Genomic DNA, 16,466 nt, shown 5'->3' on the forward strand with positions numbered 1-16,466 from the left:
GGGGCATCTGTCCTTTGCAGATGGACGCTGCTGCTGCAGATGTGGCCAAGCGTGGAGCCAAGATGGGCCAAGGGCAGCGATCTCAACTCGGGTCCTCTGGCCCTACTGCACAGGCAGCAACGGCAGGCTCTCTGGTTAGCAATTTTTGTGTTTTTTTTTTGCGGTACGCGGGCCTCTCACCGTTGTGGCCTCTCCCGTTGCGAAGCACAGGCTCCGGACGCTCAGGCTCAGCGGCCACGGCTCACGGGCCCAGCCGCTCTGCGGCATGTGGGATCTTCCTGGACCGGGGCACGAACCCGTGTCCCCTCATAGGCAGGTGGACTCTCAACCACTGCGCCTCCAGGGAAGCCCTGGTTAGCAATCTTGATGTCACTTTTCACTTGTGAGATGGAGGCTGCATGGTATAAGGGGTAGGGCCCCACCATTGGGGTCAGATCTGGCTGAACAGATACAATAACTTACCAGCCACGCCTGGGGGCAGAATCTACCTAAACATCTTGGGCTCCCATCTCCTTATCTTGATTAGGAAAAATAATACCTGTTTCAAGGATTGTTGTGAAGATAATTCATCCGTAATAATGGACAGTTCCCCCTCTTCTCTGACCTTTTTCCTTTTTCGGTAATTATTAAGACCCTGAGGCCACTGTGACCATGCCTGGTCATCTGACTGATGAGAATTGCAGGGACCAAGTCCCTTCGAGGGTAAATAACGGGTCAGCGAAGGCAGGTTCTTAGCCCTCCATCCTGTCATTCCGAGACTGTCCTGCAGCCAGCTTCACACCCTCCCAGGAGGAAATGCTCATTTCCTGGCTTCGAGGATGAAGCAAACTTCTGTGAGTTCCAATTCACGTTATTTAATATATTGGGGCCTTATTTTTCCTAATTGGTTGAATGGAAGCCATAATTCTGCCCTCACTCTCACAGATGTTTTGAATATGCATCGCAGCGAAAGAATATATAAATGCCAATTAACAAGCTATGCTGGGTGGTAGCCCAAACGCAGACCCCCAGTGACACAGGGTTAAGACGTCCGTCCACTCCATGGATTCTTAAACCTTGGCTTAAGGCTGCTGACCTTTTCCATGGTCTCTTTTATCAGGTGGTTCCACTTTGCTTTTATTCTCCTATATAACTGTACACGTGTTATATAGATGTAACATATAGATGTTTAAAGGTAAGAAGAAAGGCAATGAGGGGCTGGAGAGGGGCTTCAGGGATGCACGGGTGATGGACAGCTGGGTTCTTGTTTAGAAAGGTCAGCGTGTACGCACAGGGAAAGAGCCCAGCTGGTCAGAAGCTCTTTTGGAGACTCCAGCATATTCCAGGGTCTGGGTCTTTTATGAAGATAATCTCATACCACTCCGTTGTAGAAAACAGCCTATAGGCATCCTGAGAAAGGCACCGAGTTATAAATTGGGAAGTCTTCCCAGGCTGAAAACCAAGGTACAAGTGCGGAATTCACCCCTGTGGGAGAACCTGCTTCCTCTCTGGGAGAAGACAAATTATCCGTATTTTGATACCATGCTGTTCAGCCGGCTGCAAAGTGGGGACTCGGGAGAGCAGGGGTTCCGGGAACCAGGATCTTCCGTGGCCAGTGCCAGGGAGACACCCACGCCGGGAGGCGGTCATGAAAATTCAGGTGACAGAAGATGAGGGCCTGAGTTCATGTAATGAAGAGGAGGGGGCAGGGCAGAGAGAGATTTCGTAAGTAGCAGCAGAGAATTAATGCCCGTAAGAATGTGAGGGACAGGAAAGGGGGACAGATTTTAGGATTTAAGCCTATATAACTGAATGGATAATGACGTCAGATTTGACGGTACTACACGTTTGGGGAGGTGGGGGGTGGCTGGGAAGATGATGAATTTGGCTTTGGACCTGTTGAGTTTGATGTACGCAGGTGGCCAAGAGGTCAATGGAAATAGAAACGTGGGGCTCTCCAGAAAGATCCGCTTGCAGGATGAGCTAGAGAAAGCTCTGCCTTGTATTTCTGTGAGATGTCCATCCCTAAATGTGAATTCGGAGAGTTTTTCCTAATGAGCATTTGGGGAGGTGCCTGCTTTGGCTAACTAGGAAAATGCAGGTCCCTGGGTCTTCAGTCACCCCGTCCCCAGTTCTACTGTTAGGCTGGTTCTACCTTGGCAGTTCTCTGTGTATCTGGTTCCACGGAGAGACGTTGGCTTGCAGTGATGTGGACCCATCTGCACGCAGAACATCGGCCACAAACACTTCAACCCAGCAATCTCACAGCGTTCCAAGCTTTTCTCCAAGGCTCGTTCCCCAAACCCACACATAACTCAACTCATAACAGACACTTGAAGAAAAACAGCTAATATGCAACCAGCCCAGTGTTTTCTCTTCTTGGCTAACGTTCGCAAAAAGCATCACGAAGGAGGGGGGCCTGATCCATGGCAAGTGTACGCACCCATCTCCCACTGCGGGTTAATGACCTGCCTAAATGCAACCGAGTCTCCCCTGATGCCACCACCCCTCCTGGTGCCACCGTTCCTCTTTGCTGTATAGGATGACTTTTCCATTTATCTGAGAAAACGTAGTCGCCATTAAAGAGAAGATGACACTGAAATCATGCCCATCAGGGATGGAAATGGCGACGATTAGCTCTGATATGTTTGCAGCTGTTAAATCAAAAAGGGATTAAATGCAAGTTTAAATGTACTCAGCCAGCTGAGATAACGACACATACTCCCGCCTGTGAAAGGGACCCTTTACCTCTGATTTTTGTCTTTCGCCGTATCAGGACAGCTACACTTAAAACTGTATTCTTGGCTGTCCTTTTTAGGAGGAACTGAATTGTGAAGCATTGGTGTCCTGCTCTTGAATTTCTGTTCACATGTTTAAAAAGTGCTGGGTCTATGCACTGAGTGGAAGGGTTAGTGTCCAGTGGAAGGCTGAGACATCTGAACCCAAGTACCTCTGCAGCTGTGTAGACAGAAACAGCCTGGTGGCTCCACAGACTGGGCGCTCAGGGAGCCGCTAGATCTGGGGGCTCAGATTCTGGCTTTGTTACGCATGATTTGTACTTTGCCCTTGAACCCATGACATGATCCCCCTCTGGCTTCACACAACCTTTCGCAAACCCAAGTGGTCAGCCTGGTTGACTTCATAAGACTATTGCAAATATTAACTATAAGAATCATACAGTCACGAAATAAAACTTCTTACAGTACGTTAACGAACAGAAGATGACTATTGTTTCTGATATATTATTACACCATAGCCTCCCTTAGTGGGAAACGCGTTAATCTGTGATTTGCTGCTGGGTTTCAACTATTCCTACCTGGGATAAAACAGGCAAGTTTCAAGAGACCAAGCAGCACTTGTGACGGAAGGAAAGAACACGCAGACTTTTGCTACGTAGCTTCGAAGGCCACCAAAAGAAACCACGGATTTGTGTTATTCTCAGAGACTTAGTTTCCTTTGAGATATATGCCCTCCTTCCCCCGCAGAAAAGCAAAAAAAAAAAGGGTTTTATTTTCATTCCACACAAGCATCCTATTGTCAGAGCACAAACACATGTGTCCACGCACACACGCCGACATGCCTTACACACTCACGCCCTGTGTTTACATCTGCTGGGAATGAAGCTATACCACAACCTCTATTCCTGGCAATGAACCAAGACAAACTTGACTTCCCTTTTCTTTGATCGCTCTACCCTCCCAGACTTTTCTGACAAAGGAGGGGGGAAAAAAAAAAACGAAAGGATGGATACCCAATGTACATACCTGACACAAAAGTATAAAACCACTGGTCCCGACTTTTTGGGGAAGTCGTGTTCCAAGACTCTTCGATCTAGTTGAAGCCAGTTTAAGTGTCCCCTGAGGAAAAGAGAGACCAGTGGGTTAGGGCTTTGGGTTTTGCTGGAGTTTCTTGGGACAAAGGTATATGTGCTGCAAAACATGCGTGACCACAGATAAACGTGGCCCTCTGCCTCACTCTTAAGTGCTCAGTATTTGCAGAACCCAAGGGAATTATCAGGGGAATACTGCGTCAGCGGGAGATACTGCATGACAGTCAAAGTCGGGGGTTTGAGACCCCCAGTCCATTTCCTCAATGGCACTAAAGTGAAAAGGCAATCATACTCTCTTTCTTCTCCTGAATTCCCTAACCACCACACTCCTGACTGCCTTTTCTCCTGAAGGCCTCCAAACACACTACAGAAACATGTTAGCAATCTTCACAACATCTTGCTGGAAGCAGATGGGGTGCAAAGTGAATCAGAGACAGTTTCTTTAAAAATGAAATGTACACCGACCATACCACCCAGCCACTCCACTCCTAGGTATTTACCCAAGAGAAACGAAAGGTGTCCACGCAAAGACTTTTACACACAGATGTTCACTTTATTTGTAATAGCTCCAAACGTGAAACAACCCCAATTTTCACCGACGGGGGAATGGACCAATTATGATATAGTTATAGAATGGAATACTACCCAGTCATAAAAACAATCAGCTATTAATACACACAGCAACAAAGATGAATCTCAAAATAATTATGCTGAGTGAAAGAAGCCCGACAATAGAGAGTACAGACTGTATGATTCCATTTATAGAAAACTTTAGAAAGTACAAACTCATCTGCAGTGACAGAAAGCAGACGGGTGGCTGCCTGGGGGTGGGTGATGGGGGGAAACACAGGGAGGACGAGGAAACTTTTAGTTGTGATGGAGATGTTCATTATCTTGATGGCGGTGACGGTTTCATGGGTGTAGACGTATGTCAATACTTATGAAATTGTACACTTTGTGTAGTTTATTGCATGTCAACTTTACCTCATTAAAGCTGTTCAAAAGTGAACCACGGAAATATCTGATGACATATAAATGGGGTCACTTCTGCATTTATTTCTCCCTTCCCTCCCTCTCTCCCTGCCTCCTTCCATAAACATTAATTGACCACCTTCTTCAAATAAGGGCCTGGAGATGTAGCAATAAGTGAAATCAACACAGTCCCTATTCCCCTGATGCTTATATTCTTGTTAGGAGACAGACACTCAGCAACTATTTCCACAATTATGTAATTACTAATAGTATTAGGACGATGAGTTATGAGAACCTGTAAGAACCTGATCTAGTCCTGAGACCTGAGAAGTACTGCTTGGTGTTTGATTGAGATTTGAAGAATGACAAGAGGAAAGCAAAGAGGAAGGGGAAACCACTTGCCAAGTAGAGAGGCCAGCATGTGCAAACGCCCTGGGGTGGGAAGAAACCTTGGTGTCATGAGAGTAGAAAGGGATGAGGCTGGAGAGTGGTGACCAAGGCCTTGGAGTCAAGTTGAGGAGGTTGGTCTTTGAAGGGCGAGGCAGGATCACAGAACAAGTACGAGCAGAGGAATCTACCCTTGTCCTTCTCCTCTCCTCTCCTTCCCCAATCTCGGTCCATCATCCTGGAGGCCTCAGAGTCCTGTAACCGCCTTGCCTTAGTAATGAGCTCATGCTGAACAGACACAACTGCACAACACTTCCTCAGGGCCTGATGCTGAGCGACACTGATGTTTATAACGTATAAACCTGTGTGAAAGGCTGGCACTTTCTAAACAAAAGCTGTGGCACCACTGTATTAAAACGTTTGCTCCTCGAAGCCTCCAAAAAATGAAAGCTAGAGAACATTCTAGAGGCTTCCATCTCCATTCTGAGATGCCATTCAAACTGCACCTTTTGCACAAAAAAGCAAATCCCTTCTCCAATGAAGCCCACACCTGTGGCTCCAGGGTTGAGGAGGAGAGCTGCTTTGGAAGAGTGTCTGCCTGAGGAACCTGGCCTCTTTCTCCTCCAAGAATTTTCACCTAGACAAGAATGGTTTCCTATTAACTTTATGTTTCATGCTTGGCGACTCTTCTCTGAGTACAGTAAGGGTAAAAAAAGAATGAAAAAAGAAGTCTTCTAAGCAAAACGACTGGGCCAACATCTTCCAGAAAGGCGGGATAAATTCTCGTCCTGAATGCTGACAGTGCCCCTCGGGGCTCATGTTGTTTCAAACCTCTGCACCTTAGCTCATGCCGTACCCTCTGTCTAGAATGCCTTTCCTCTCCTTCACGGCACAGCGGAGTCTGGCCCATCCTTCAAGACCCAGCTCTCCTATGTCTCCTCCAGAAAACCTTCCCCGACACCCCTACCTCACACCACACACCAGCCTGGGCTGTGGGTCCTCCTCTGGACTCACACGGCACCCATCCCAGGCACACCTCTGCTGCGGCACTTCCCCAAGTCTACGGGACTCATTCTGTGTACACACTTTTCCCCAACAGACTTTTTATATCTGGAAAACACAGAGAGATCTACCCTATAAGGTAACAGCATGTGCATTTTTGATTGATTGGAAGGTAAGAGAAACAGACCTCATTATCGGGGAGTAATAAGCCACAGCCCCTCCTTTCCAGCCTCTGAAAATGTCCCAGATCTCCTAGGATTCTCTCTCTGTGCTCAGCCTCTTGCAAACACGCCACATGCACACTCACCCCAGGACTTTGATCATGCGGTTTCTCCTCATTGGAACAGTGTCTCCAGCCTCTTTATCTGAATGATAGCCATTGTTCCAGGCTGAATTCAAGCCTTACTTTTAGTGAAGTCTTCCTTGACTGCCTACGTCTGGGGTTTCTTTCAAACAACTCCAGAGCTTCTGGTTTGTGTCATCTGCAAGGCATTTAGCACTGCCTTGTGCAATTAGTTATTTAAAAAACATGACCTGTCTCTCCAACTAAGTTGTAAGTTTTCAACATTAAAAAAAAAAAAAATCATCCCCAGATCTTAGCCCAGCACTTGGCAAATACTATGGACTCAAAAGTACTTGCTCATTGATCGGATGACTACCTCCAAAAGCAGATGATTTGTGCCCTGATCTTAATTTATAAAAGGGACTGAGTGGCAACACAGAGAGGTCAATGCCACTGAAGGGAAAGTTTAATGTTCCTCACAGCTTCCTGGAAATGAGAGGCACCTACAGCATGCAGGGCCATGAGGAGAAGCACAGTGTTGGTCATAAGGCAGAAAGGAATATGGGGAAGACATAGGCCAGAGGCTTTTTTAGGGTTTTTGTGGAAAAGGCAGGGGGAACAGTTTAGGATTGGCTAGTTTGAACAATCCTGGTGGACCCTGAGGCATAAGAGCTGTCCCTGGTTCTCTGGTAACTGGCCAGGGGTGATTAAGGACAGGGAGAATGTGGGCTTGGGATGTGAGAGTTACAAAAAGAAGTGATTAAGGACAGGGAGAATGTGGGCTTGGGATGTGAGAGTTACAAAAAGAAGTGATTCAGAGTGTGGCCTGAATGTGAGAGTTACAAAAAGAAGTGATTCAGAGTGTGGCCTCAGGGTCACGGGGGGGGGGGGGGGGGGGATGGAAACAACTTTGGCTGTTAGTTTGGCCGTGTAATGAATGATGCCAAATAAATACAGAATATGCAAAAACTCGGAAGAGAAATCCATTCAATGACCATGCAGATTTAAATTTTCATCTTTTGCCTTGCAATAATTCTTGATAAAGAGTCTGGTGAGATAACCTCTTAAGGATCCTCTCAAGAGAGACAGACTAGAATGGTGCACAGTGGTTTTCCGCTGGTCCCAAACTCAAGGAATAAGGAGGAACCGAGAGATGGAATGCTTTACCTGTGCTCTCAAGATCAGTCAATGGGCCAGGCTTGAGAAATCCTCACCCCACCCCAAGGGCACAGCATTTCTGGCCACTCAGACCACTGGGGGTTTGACTTGGCTTCTGGGGGCCATAATTCACTTGGTGGAGAGCCTGAAAATGGGGACCTTTTGCTTGAAGAGACACAGACATGCACATCACTTGGATACCACTCTACTGGGTTTGCTCACTGCCCATCTTCTTCATCCACGTTGTCAGAGGACAAATAGGCACGTGGATCCCCCCTCCCTAGGTAATTTCATTCCCTACGCTAAACTTTTTAAAAGAACAGCACTCTAGGGATGAACTCCTTGGTTCCCAGCCATATATTAGTTTAGCACTGATCAGGCCATGAAACGACTAGAAAGTAAGAAAATGGTCAAAAACCAGAAAGAACAAGGAGGCCAGAACTTCCCCTAAACCGAATAGTTGGCTTTGGAAGAAAAATGAATTTCCTTCCCCCATGTACCCTACTTGGATTCCTCAACCCCAGTTCTGTGTGGGATGGCATCACACACACACACACACACACACACACACACACACACGCGCACAGGCAGGGTTCCAATATCTGCGGGGAGGTGGGCTTCTTCCCGGGACCCTCAGGTGGAAGGAAGTCACTCCTTCCACTTTATGTGCCTGTACAAACATCTCTCCACTGAAGGTGCTACAAAGGGAAAGACTGAAGGACCAGTGACCCACCCCAGGTCCCTTAGGATAACTGCCCAATATTGAGGCAAAAGCTAAGAGATGGATTAAAAACCCCAGTTCTGAGGCCACCACTTTCCACTTGTTAAAATATTTTCTGCGGATTGCGTTGGGTTCAAAGTCACATTTCCTACACCCAACGGTATCAAGGATTCCTCGCTGTCTGGGATTTTTTTCTTTCATATGTAACACCTCACGTGCCTGACATCAGGTCTCTTCCTCAAACCTCTTTTCTTTTCTTTTTTTCCTTTAAGCTAGGATGGGATGGGAAGCAAAGAGTAAAAGAAGCATTTTCTCTATACAGTTTAACTAAGAGATCCTCGATAGCTTGGATTTCATTATCTCATTGATTTTTCATTTGAGAATGCACATCACTGCATTTGCCGATAACAAAGCAAAAAAAAAAAAAAAAAAAAAGTCCCAGCAGACCCTCAGGGTATTTTTGTTATTGCTTGACTGCTAACTGTCTTTAAAGCTGAGCAGATAACACCCCCCATTTGGTTTATGGTGGCAATAGGTCAAACCGTTAGGTCAGTAATAAATACGCAGGTTGCTTCCAGGCAACAGAAACTGGATGCATTTATTTAACAGATGGCTTTTAGCTTCTAACATATAATACAAATAGATTTTTGGTCCAAGCATTGGCACCTTCAGTAGAGATGGCCTTAAGGACAGCTTTCTTTGCAGAAAGTCACTGGAGGGTGGAGGTGTGTGATAAGTCTATCTGAACCCATCACTTTTTGGGCCCCAGGGGAGAACGAGACTCTGTGCCTTGAGAGGTTTTTATTGTAGACAGCTGATTCGTATGGAATGAGCTTCCAAAGAAAGTTTAAACGAGAGGATGAAATTCTTACAGATGTCACTGGATGGAGAGAGGGGTGGGGAGTTCTTCAAAAGGAAGAAGATTTTGCTCTTCGGTGTCTGTGAATCAGAAGTACGTGTGCTCAGCAAGGACAGCTCAGGGATACTGATTTAGCTAGAATCCCTCAAATAATGGCTTTCAAGTATTGATATGTTGAGTGTATGAGGGAGAGAGAGAGAGTCTGCAAGAGTGATGCACGCACACAGATAAAGGTAAGGAATGTACTGGGGAGCCCGGATGACTAAATCATGGGCTCTTTTGTCCATCTGAATTTATGTCTTTAATTTTTTATTATATGGAGGAATTGTTTGCTAGCCCCAATTTTCTTTTCTAGTACCTTCTACACTCTATCTTGATATTTACCTCCTAAACTAAAAATACAAGCTCTCCAAGAGGTCAAAGGCCAGCTACTTCTGTATCTCCAGGCTTAACAGTGGATGCTAAATAAACATTTGCTAAGAAGTGAATACACTGGCCTCAGATAAGCCCCACAGATCAATATTGCTGTTGGTGCCATGACTGCCCTCCGCGTATAGACACCGCTCCTGCCTTAACTAAACAGTCTCCATGTTCGATGAGAATTCACCTCGTCCAGGATCCGAGTGCCCCCGTGCCACTCGCTTTGGAAAGGAAAAGGTCAGGAGAAAGCCAGGATCTCTAAGGCCCCCTCTGGTTGCCTCATTCTCTTTTATTTCTCTTAGCTGCACACAGGAAGAGTTCTGCTAAAGCCCCTTTCCAGTTACTGAACAGAAGTTTCTGTTGTTTTCCGCAGCATCCGAGGGTCTACGCAGGCTGCCTCCGAGGGGGTAACGAACGCTGAATGCTGCGTTCCCAGAAGCAGCTATTACAACCCGGGCACCGAGGTTGTAGCCATTGATTTTCTCCTTAGTCTCGTGGTACAGGGCATTAAATGAACGGAAATCCCAAACCTATTTCTAAATAAATGACATTCCCAGGGCTGCATCTTGTGGAGGTTTCTTCTGCAATTGGAAAATTGCTTTTCTACTTTTTTTTAAATTGTACATCAGCTTGTGACTGGGAAATGCTCATCAACTAGACCCTTTTCAGATGTCTCAGTCAATGCCAGTCCTGGGATGCAGGGCCCAAGGACACTGGGGGACAGAGGACTCTCCCCATTGTCCTGTCATTGGGTCTACGGATGTATTTCCAGTGTGTTGGGGGCATTTTGGACCTCAATTATCCAGATAAATCACCCCTTAAACAGTACCTATCCAGTTAATTGAGACACAGCATGTTGTTAAAAAAAAAGCCTTAACTGGTTCTTAAACTTAGATTCTGTCTTCAGAGTATCTGTGAACCCCCTAAAACTTAAGCACTAATTATTTTGTGTGTAAACATTTGTGGAGGTGAGGGAATGTAACTGAAATTTCACAGGGGTCTGTGATTAAGTAAGAGGTTAAGAACTGCTCATTTTCTTAATTGGTATGTGAAAATACATTCTAGCTGTATGTGGCTTTGAAAATGTGCAATAATGGCTAACTGAGTTTCTTAACCTTTTCCCTCAACTTCCTAAGTACTTCTTAAAGTATTTTTACATGGATACTCATTTACAGCATTTGACAAACAATCCTTAACATTTACAAGAAGAGATTCAAATTTAAATATTTTACATAATCATGACCTCAGCTTGGGGTGTGTTTGACAACTTCTGCTGAAGAGTCTAAAAGTTGTTTAGTTATTGCTTTTGATGATGGGAGTCTCTGTCAAAATTTTTTTTTTAATTTTAAAAATTAAAAACTTGGGTGTTACAGGTGTTTGTCTAGATCTCAACTCCTTGAATTGCACACTTTAAATATGTGTAGCTTAGTATGTCAATTACACCTCAATATAGTTTTTTGTAAAGACACCAAAACAGAGGAAATAAAAATTATGACTGAGACTAGATCATATAACCAAGAATAGGGCTGTATGGATTTAAATTGTACAATCAGAACCATGAGTTCTGAAAAAAAAAATCAACTTGGTGGTTGAAACAGCAGTGGAAATGTTTCGAAAATAACATGAAAAAATAACTTTCCTTAAATGATGGACACCAGTGTTTGATAAATGAAAATCTTGATTACTCTATTTGCACTCAAGGAAACACTAAATCTGAACTTCTGAGTTGGTCTGCAAACAGGTTTCCAGAGTCTGGAGTGGGGGAGGGTTTATAACTTTGCAGGTTCCTGGTGTGTGTCCTGATGGGTCCCAAACATTTAAAGTTCCAGTGAACTCAGCTTCTCTTCCTGCATCTGGAGGGAGGGAGCAGAGGTAATTTACACCAACATTACCCTTTCTCTAGAACAGGGGTTTTCAAACTTGGCTGCATTTGAGAATCATTTGGGGAGCTTTCAAAAATCTTGATGCTCAGGCCACACTCAGACCAATTAAATCAGAATTTCTGAGGGCAGGGCCCAGACACCGGCATTTTATAAGGTGTCCTAGGCGACTTCAATGCAGAGTCAAGGTTGAGGGTCATGTCTGTAGCAAAACGTTAATAATTATTTTAAGAACAAATTTTTACTAGGCTCTTTACTTGGCCTTAGAATGTTTTAAAGACCACCAAAACATCATTGTTTGCATGTATCGCCACAATTCAGATATTCACAGATAATCATCTACAGACACACCTCAGAGATATTGGGGGTTTGCTTCCAGACCACCGAAATAAAGTGAATGTTGCAATAAAGTGACTCACACTAAGTTTTTGGTCTCCTAGTGCACATAAAAGTTATGTTTACACTATACTGTAGTCTATTAAGTGTGCAATAGCATTATGTCTAAAAAAACAAAGGTACCTACCTTAATTAAATATACTTTACGGCTAAAAAGTGCTAACTATCATCTGAGCCTTCCGCAAGTTGTAATCTTTTTGCAAAAGTGACACCAAAGATCACTGATCACAGAAAACCATAACAAATACAGTAATAATGAAAAAGTTCGAAGTATTGTGAGAATTACCAAAACGTGACACAGAGACACGAAATGAGCAAATGATGTTAGAAAAATGGCACCGACAGACTTGCTCGATGCAGGGTTGCCACAGACCTTCAATTTGTAAAATACACGGTATCTGTGAAGTACAATAAAGGAAAGCGTAATAAAATGAGGTCTGCCTGTATATCTCTCTTTATTTGTGCAGAATTATTAAAAATAAAAGGGGCTAAACGCACTTGAATCCAGGAATAGAAAAAGACATTCATGGGAAACTGATGAAATTTGAATCAAGTCTGTAGTTCAGGTATTAATATAGTACCAATGTTAATTTCTTCGTTTTGATAATTATCACATGGTGTGTAGGATATTAACATTGGGGAAGCTGGGTGAGGGGTATAGGAGAACTCTCTTTGTTCTGCAAATCTAATTATTTCAAAATAAAAAGTTTTAAAAATTGAATTAAGAAAGAGAAGGCGGAGCTAGTATTAATCCCACACAATTGTTGATTAACTAACAATAGGAAACATCTCTGAGCACTGAGTCTTGCATTGTGGCCTTGGACACACTATTAATGAACACAACTTAGGGGTGAGGACACCCATACTTAGAGAATCTTCCAATTTTGTCTACATTCTGCTCTATATTTCTTTTCTCCAGGCCCGTCCAGATCCTACAAAATGTCATCAACAGCAGTTCATATTGAAAGACTCACTGACCTATGACACATATGGCCTACGTGCCATATATTCTACTATTAAGAATGATAACACTGCTGGGAATACCTAACACTGGTGCAGTATTTTATAGTTTATAGCACTTTCTAAGTTAGTCTTGTTTTGATTTGCACTGGGAAAAAAGGCAAATGCATGGACTACACCATGGGTCGCAATAAAGGATGAAAGTTCCACTCATTTTATTATAAAATACGCAGCGTAGCACCTGCAGAAATCACACGTGCGCGTGCACACACACACAACACAATACACATGCACAATTTGAAAACACAGTTATTAAATGATCTTGTGTTGGTGACTAGTGGTGCCCAGTGTGAGGGCTGGGGGACGGGGCCACAGGGCAAGCCTAGCGGTTAATGCCCTGTGATCACCACCCTAGACCAAGCCTGCCCCCTGCACAGGCACCGTTCTGTGGTGACAGCTTTCATTCATTCCTTTCCCAGCAGGAAAAGGAGAAAAGGTCAGATGACCAAAGAGGCCAATAGCCAACGCCTCTGGCCCCAGGTGTTGTCAGCCCATGACTGACCACGTCCTGAGTCACCGCCACCGCCCTCTCCTCTTTGTTCTGTCTCCTTATCCTAGTCCCTTGGAGGCCCGGTTCCTGATTTCCTCGGGGTCCCTGACACTCACCATTTCCCGGTGAGTCAGGCCCATCTGCCACCTCTTTTCCAGGAACCGTCTGCCAGCTGCAAAGCCCTGTCCACTGATCTCGGCTGGCCGCCTGCCGCTCCTACAGTCCCCAGAGGAACGCTCCCGCCCAGGCTCGGGGTGAAGAGGTTGGCGGTGGCCACTCTTCCCCTGGACGGTGCCAGAAGATGGTTCATAATCTCTTCATCACTGCCCCCCAGAGGGTCCTCCAGCTGCCAGTTCCACCAGGCCAGGGGGAAGGGACCCTTTCCTCCAGCCTGGACTCTCTCTCTCTGCCCTCCACCCCGGACACACACAAGCCTTCCCTGCCGGCCCAGGGAACCAGAAGCGCCAAGAAAGACCCGGAGCGGTCAGGCTCCATTCCATGGGACAGGCGGATGGGGCTGTGTGGTTTTCCTGCTTGCGTCTCTCCCGGGAGAAGAGCCACTTTCTCCCTGACGTTCACTTCCTTCTGGCTGGTACCATCAGGGCTGTGGTCTAAGACCTTCAGCAAGCGTACTCCTTGCTCCTTGGCCCAGGACAACAAGCTCATTCTCTGACGCTTGTTTATTCAAAAGCGAAGTCTAGTTGGGACTCCTCTCGAGTTCACTGGCTCTTTCAGAAGAGGAAACGTGCTTGGGAAATGTGAACCATGTGATGAATTGAAACTGTGGTTTCTTTCTAATTAGTGAAAACACATCTGAGTGGCAATCGGGGGAGTTTACAGCGATTCTCAGGAGAAAGGGTAGAAAACATCTGCCTTTGCGGAAGTAGTTACTCTCGACGCATGTTTGTCTTAAAGCATGTCTTAAAATTACTCTGCCGGCTTCTTCCCATCCCAGCCCTCCGGTTCACAGACCCGGTTACTTGATCCCACCCACAGGCACAGAGAACCTTCTACACCAGAAGCAACCACTCCTGCCTTCCTTCTGGCTCCGTTCCCTGAGGCTCCAGGGTTGGGGAGTAACCTGTTCCTTCCAGCTTTCTTTTTTTTTTTTAATTTAATTTGTTTGGGGCTGCACTACATGGCATGCGGGATCTTAGTTCCCTGACCAGGGATCGAACCAGCGCCCCCTGCAGTGCAAGCGCGGAGTCTTAACCGCTGGACCGCCAAGGAAGTCGCCCTCCTGGCTTTCTTGAGGCAGGTGTGACTGCTCCCAACGCTGCTCCCCGATCACACCATCACCTGAAAGGTTGCTAATTTAGAGGGTGACCACCTGTCCAGTTTGCCCACGACAGTACTGATTTACACCCCCTTTTACTCACAGGGTCCCGATCTAGATCATAAATGCTACGGCCACCCTGTCCACGTGCAGCTCCCGGAGGGTCTTCATGCAGGTACACCTGATCATCTCTCCTACCGACCAACGTGGATGCCCCTGTCCTTGCTCTGAGCCCATCCTGCCTTGATGGTTCCATCTGACTGATGGGGCACAGCCTCCCTGAGCTGTCTTGTCCAGCCGCTAACCGAAGCCTGATCTGTTAGTACTGTAGGAAGTCACCTCTGTAACTCGAAGGATTTGGAGGAGTGTGTGTGCATGCGTGTGTATGTGTACACACAGAGGAAAGAAAATTGTGAAACATTTGCTTAGAACAGTTTTTTTTTTTTTTTTTTTTTTTTGTGGTACGTGGGTCTCTCACTGTTGTGGCCTCTCCCGTTGAGGAGCACAGGCTCCGCACGTGCAGGCTCAGCGGCCATGGCTCACGGGCCCAGCCGCTCCGCGGCATGTGGGATCTTCCCGGACCGGGGCATGAAACCATGTCTCGTGCATCGGCAGGCGGACTCTCAACCACTGCGCCACCAGGGAAGCCCAAAACAGCTTATTTTTATCCAGGAATCTGTGCAGGTGTTCACTGCAGTCTTTTAATAAACTGCAAACAGTTTATTAAGAAGGAAATTGAAATTTTAGTAAAGATATTCCTTCCTTGTGTTGCAAAACACCGCTGTATAGAGCCAAACGGAAAGATCACTGAACGCAAATGTACTTCTCAACAGATGAACAATCTGAATTTTCGAATTTTATATTCTATTTCAGCGTTGACAGTGAAACTGCACAGATACTTTTCATTTTGAACTTATCATTGCATTGACTTCCTGTTATTGTTATTCCAACACTGGAGAGAAATGTTTCATTTCCAGAAGTTTTCATTTAACTCTAATAGAAAACAAACCCAGACAAATCCACTTTTTAAAAAATAAACATTTCGGGTCTGAACGCGTATTGGCTTGATTATAAGAACTGGTTTACCTCATAATTTCATAATATGAGCATCACCCTAATTATATCCTTTGGCCGTTCCAGGCATGATCACAAGGCCTTTGAAATTCAGATGATGAACTTGTACTGACCCTGAACCACAAGACCCAAGTGGCCTGCAGCTGCCTTCACCGTGGACAGCTGAGACGCTACGACTTCAGGTTCCGTATTTTCCCTTCAGGTTCTCCAAGCACATGGGGCACTTACGTCTCATCTGTGAAGGCGATTCCAAAGTATTCCTTCTCCTTCAGGTTGAAGTGAGATGCCACGAGGTCAAGCAGCTCCTTGGCCAAAAGCTTGGGCTGGAGGGAGAACAAAATGGAAAAAGGGTAAGTGATGAGCGATTACTTTTCCTAAAACATGCACTCTCAGGTTTACAGAATTTTTTGGAAGGAATGTCCCAAAGCTCAAGAACATCCATACAAATGATTTTGATAAAACCCAAAGGAGTAGACAGTGAGGACAGGGTCCTCAACGGACTGAGACCTTCGGCCTTGTTTCCTGGTAGTTTGTTCTATCAGCAAATGGTACTTGCTCACCACCACAGCTGGCAAACCCCGTGGCTTCCTTCCCCACACAGGAGAACGTTCTTCAGTGAACTGACAGGAAGAGGTCTTATTAAAAATATATATGTACACATACATATGTAGTAAATATATGTTATGATGTATATCAGATATATATTGTATAACACATGTT

The 16,466-nt window shown here is 45.4% G+C and overlaps 1 protein-coding gene across 8 annotated transcripts in view; it reads right to left on the reverse strand.

The window, feature by feature from the left end:
- Positions 1-16,466, reverse strand: part of FRMD4A (FERM domain containing 4A) — a 646,084-nt gene that overhangs the window by 152,404 nt on the left and 477,214 nt on the right. For all 8 annotated transcript variants that reach the window (XM_067703847.1, XM_067703859.1, XM_067703855.1 and 5 more), the window contains 2 exons: positions 15,975-16,069; positions 3,744-3,836 (listed from right to left, as the gene is read on the reverse strand). In XM_067703847.1, the coding sequence (XP_067559948.1) occupies positions 3,744-3,836; positions 15,975-16,069 (188 nt within the window). The remainder of the gene's footprint in view (positions 1-3,743; positions 3,837-15,974; positions 16,070-16,466) is intronic.

This window comes from Pseudorca crassidens, chromosome 1 (genome assembly GCF_039906515.1).
Source record: "Pseudorca crassidens isolate mPseCra1 chromosome 1, mPseCra1.hap1, whole genome shotgun sequence".
NCBI lineage: Eukaryota > Metazoa > Chordata > Mammalia > Artiodactyla > Delphinidae > Pseudorca > Pseudorca crassidens.